We start from the raw sequence: 5,000 nt of genomic DNA, 5'->3' as shown, positions 1-5,000 counted from the left end.
AGAGCGATTCCAGAGAGCGATTCCAGAGAGCGATTCCAGAGAGCGATTCCAGAGAGCGATTCCAGAGAGCGATTCCAGAGAGCGATTCCAGAGAGCGATTCCAGAGAGCGATTCCAGAGAGCGATTCCAGAGAGTGATTCCAGAGAGCGATTCCAGAGAGCGTCATTCGCTGGCCTAAGATGGAATGTAACCTCGCTTCATGATGGCTCTGGAGCGCACCCAAGCTCAGCACTTTACTTTCTTTTCCAGGACCATCCCGTCAAAGATTTAAGACAACGCAGAGACGCAGCTTCGCTATAATCCAGATCGTATTTTAAGACTCCCTCCCCACCCCCCCCGCTCCCCACCCGCTACCCCTTTCCCTTCTCCCCACCCTATTAAAGTGAAGCATGCCTCTAGAAAGCTGTAAAAAGGTGCATCAAAGCCTCTCCAATCTTTTTTTTTGGTTTTGAAACGCAGCAGCAGAGCTGCAGTCCTCAGACCGCACTGTTCATCTCAGGAGATGATCGTATGTGGAAAGAATGAGTTCAGCATCTCTGCTCAGTAAAAAAAAAAAAGAACTTTATTCCTCCTCGATTCCTTTTTTTTTTGACAACGTCTGCACCTTTCGCAACTGTTCAAGAGAGCGGGGAAGGGGTGGGGTGGGGGGGGAGGGAACTGCTATAATTGGGAGTTAAATTGCGCTCGTTATCCTCTCAATTTACGCAACGATGTTCGCAGGTGCAGCCAAAGGTGCAGCAGAGACCCCCGGAGTGAAATTGGGGTTAAACAACGGCCGCGCTGCATACCGGCGCACGCAGGGGGGGCACGTCCAGCCGCCGGTAACATTCGGCACCGGCACCGTCCGGTTCGGACCGGAATGGCCCGTAAGGGGCCCGCCCGTGCACCAGAACAGCACCACAGCGAGACGGGCCACCCAGAAGCATTACATTACATTACATTACATCACAGGCATTTGGCATTGTGAAATGTAATAAGCAGAGGAGGGATCCATTTTTGAACCCACCAGGCAGATTAAATTCGTAAAGGGATGCGCTGCAGCGTCCCGTGTGAGTTCAGCAGGGCGTGGATGAGGCTGACCTTTCCTCCAAAATACATGCTGCTACCACCCAAACCCCTTGCAGCCTGGGAGACACCCCAGAATGTGCTGAGAGCACAACAGCTGACAGCAGCTTCCTCTCCCAATGACCCCACCATCTTCCCTAGGCCCCACCCCCTTCCCCCCCACTGACCCCACCCCCTTCCCTAGGCCCCACCTCCTCCTCCCTCACTGACCCCATCCCCTTCTCCCCCACTGACCCCACCCCTTTCCCTAGGCCTCATCCCCTTCTCCCCCACTGACCCCACCCCCTTCCCTAGGCCTCATCCCCTCCTCCCCCACTGACTCCACCCCTTTCCCCAGGCCCCACCCCCGTCTCCCCCACTGACCCCTCCCCCTCTTCTCCCATGACCCCACCCTTCCCGCAGACTCCATCCCCTCCTCTGCCATTGGCTCCACCCCTTCTTCTCTCCTGACCACACCCCCTCAACCCCCACCTCGCACATCTGCAGCTGGAAGGTCCTCCGCTCTCTCTCCATGTCGTCCGTCACGTCCCCCGAATCCGCCCTCATCAGGCCCTGCTGCCTGCTCTTCTCCCTGCGCTCCTTCTCCAGCTTCCCCCTGAGAGAGGGAGAGGGAGGGAGAGAGAGAGGGAGAGCGAGGGAGGGAGGGAGAGAGAGTACACTTCCTCCTTACTTGCACAAAATATTTACAAATTAGAAAAAAATATTTCCAAACATGATCCCAATTTATAAATAATTTTAATTTCAAATCAAAAGAAGAAACATGTGCAATTCTTTTAGGGGAAGGATCGACAGCCCCAATTGCGGCACAGTTCATTTCAGCCTGCCATAACCTGAGGGACAGTGAGTGACCACCCACCCCATATAAACATTGTACATATTTATTGATTTACTTCTGTTACTGCCAATGCTGTTATTTGTATATATTGTTACATTTATCATTATTATTTTAATATTACTGTTATTTTACATATTATATATATGATTTGGCAATAATTACATTTGTATTTCATGCCAATAAAGCAACTTAAATTGAGAGAGAGAGAGGCAAAGGTGAGAGAGAGAGAGAGTGAGGGGGGGAGGGAGAGAGAGAGGGAGAGGGGGATGGAGGAAGAGAGAAATAAAAAGAGAGAGAAGGAGAGAGTGGAGGAGAGAGAGTGTAGAGAGTGGAGGAGGGAGGCAGGGAGAAAGAGAGAGAATGAGCAAGAACGAGAGGGGGAGGGGGACGAAGAAAGAGAGAGGGGAAAAGGAAGAGAAAGAAAGGAAGAGACAGATAAATAGAAAGGTAGAGGGCGAGAGTGGAGGAGCGAAAGAGAGAAATATAGCGAGAGAGATGGGGTAGGGGGTCGGAGTGAGGGAGGGAGAAAGGGAGAGGGGGTGGAGTTTCAAAAACTCTCAAACTGTCAAAGTGCCAGCCTGCTGAAGAAGCGAAGAAGATGGAGCGCAGAGGGAGCCGAGCGCCGCCATTTTAAAAAGGCCTCGCTTTCAAACTGTCAGTTTGAACAGACTCCCCAGGCAAACTCACACTTTGACGTCGTAGTCCTTCCAGCTCTTCTCCATCTGCTTCTTCAGCTCCTGAGACAGACAGAGAAACGTCAGGCCGGCGAAATCCAGAACGCAAGGACTTCCTGCCCACGGAGCGCTAAGCTCCGCCCCCGCGCGTCACATACGCGGGCGCACAACGCGCCTGTCCCGTTTGAAACCCGAAATGACTGGCAGAGGACTCATTAATCAGAGAGTGCAACCGCTCATCTTCTCTGTAATTATGGCAATTACATCAAACGGGTTTGGAGGACAGCCATTGGCAGAGAACTCTGCAGGGCTGCTGCTGGATTAGCTATTGACAGGCGCGTGCCCAGGCATGTTCAGGTGAGAAGAGTCAGGTGAGACTCAGGTGTGATTCAGGTGTGACTCAGGAGAGACCCTGGTGAGCAGACTCAGGTGAGCCTCAGGTGAGCAGACTGAGGTGAGAATCAGGTGAGCCTCAGGTGAGCAGACTGAGGTGTAAGGACTCAGGTGAGACTCAGGTGAACAGACTCAGGTGAGAGGACTCAGGTGAGCAGACTCAGGTGAGCAGACTCAGGTGAGCAGACTCAGGTGAGCAGACTCAGGTGAGACTCGGGTGAACAGACTCACCTGTCTCCCGTCCCTCAGGTCCGCCTTCAGGACGCTCTCCAGGGGAAAGGAGATGATGTTGTTCAGGTTCTGGACCTGTGCGCACAGACAGACAGACAGACAGACAGTTCAGCCAATCTGAACTACTCATTGCAAAAAAAAACAACAATAAAAAACTGCTTTTCTCTCTGTTTCACTGGGTTGATTTGGCCCAGAAAGTCAGCTGAATGCTTGGATGTCTTCTGGGGGGGAAGCGATAGGCCTCTTCCAGACAAACTATTCAGTTGGACCCAATAAAAAGAAAAACACAAACCAGGGCCAGGCATGTCCAACCAAACCCTTTCCCAGAGTTTAATCTTGCTCTCCCTCACAGAACAAACCTCCGTGTTCGAAGCAAACACGTCACCTCTGCTCCAGACACGGGGACGGAATCCCAAATCAAACAGGATACAAAACTATAAAAACAGGACACCGAAGTGGACACACACTGGATAATACATTCACTGTGACTGGCTTTATAGCCCAGTGTGTGTGTGTGTGTGTGTGTGTGTGTGTGTGTGTGAATGGTGCCTCGCCCTCCTCCACCCCCCCCCCCCACACCCCTCCCCCCACGGTGATCTGTTATCTTGCACTACAGGAAGGTTAAGTTCCCCTCTGCTGATGACCTTTAGTGCTTTACTGCCAGAGACGAGGCTCTCTGGTGCCAGTCAGTCCTGGATCTCAGCCAGACCTGAGCGTCTGACCCACTGAGACGAGCCAGGCGCCTTGCAATCGACCTGCTGCTCTCTTCTGTATTATAATAATAATAACAATAACCACTATAATAATAGTTGCATTGTTGTTGTTGTTAATAATAATAGTAATAATAATAATAATAATAATAATAATAATAATAATAATAATAACGGTACTTCTCTCCAGGGTTTTCGACACAATTGTTCCTGGTTATGGTTACACATTTTGTTGTACGTTGCTCTGGATAAGAGCATCTGCCAAATGCCTGTAATGTAATGTAATGTAATGCAATAATAATAATAACAAAAATAATAATAATAACAAAAATTACAATAATCACAAAAATTACAGCAATCATCAACTCAGCTCGCATAAACTCGATCGATATCTCTCGGCTCCTGTGATGTCAAATGACAAAAGAGGGCAAAGGGTTTCTGGCACCAGGTTATTATTATTATTATTATTATTATTCATTGGACATTGAACACATCTGCGTTTCTCCAGTACCTGGTGCCAGAAGCACTTTGCCCTCTTTTGTCATGTGACATCACAGGAGCCGAGAGATATCGATCGAGTTTACGCGGGCCCAGTTGATGATTACCTCGCCGGCACGCATCCCCCCCCCCCCCCCCTTCCCGCCACCGACCGGCCTCTTCTTAAAGCAACGGCAGGGACAAACTCAACCGAACCAAAACTGCCCTTAATGCGAAACACTTGTTTTAAAGTAAATGTTTAATAAATGAAGAGGGGCCCGTGGTCCCCCTGGGGCCGGGGCAGCGGATATATGGCTGGGGGGGCTGGGGAAGGGGGTTTGGGGGGGGGGGGGGGGGGAGCGGAGAGTCCCCGTCTTTCTGGAAAGGCAAAGAGGAGGTCTGGGATGAATTAGTATTGCCATGGAAACAACTGGGAGAGGGTTCTATTCCTCCTCTCTCTCCCCCTTCCTCTCTCTCTCTCTCTTCCTCCCTCCCTCCCTCTCTCTCTGGGTTTGTGAGTTGGGAGGCTGCCCCAGCCTGCAGCTGCTGTCCTGACCTCACACACACCCTGGCGCCAAGCAGGCACAAGTTTCGGGGGTCTCCAACCCGCCCCCC

General features: G+C 51.0%; 1 protein-coding gene across 1 annotated transcript in view; it reads right to left on the bottom strand.

Annotated features, from left to right (window-relative positions):
• The window catches only part of asap3 (ArfGAP with SH3 domain, ankyrin repeat and PH domain 3), a 43,168-nt gene that overhangs the window by 24,964 nt on the left and 13,204 nt on the right, over window positions 1-5,000 (bottom strand). Inside the window, 3 exon segments of the mRNA XM_064320813.1 lie at window positions 1,537-1,660; window positions 2,588-2,637; window positions 3,199-3,273. Of these exon segments, the coding sequence (XP_064176883.1) occupies window positions 1,537-1,660; window positions 2,588-2,637; window positions 3,199-3,273 (249 nt within the window).

The sequence above is a fragment of the Anguilla rostrata genome, chromosome 1 (assembly GCF_018555375.3).
Source record: "Anguilla rostrata isolate EN2019 chromosome 1, ASM1855537v3, whole genome shotgun sequence".
Taxonomy (NCBI): Eukaryota; Metazoa; Chordata; class Actinopteri; order Anguilliformes; family Anguillidae; genus Anguilla; species Anguilla rostrata.
The sequence above is the reverse complement of the archived record's forward strand: the minus strand, read 5'-3'. Positions and strand labels throughout refer to the sequence as shown.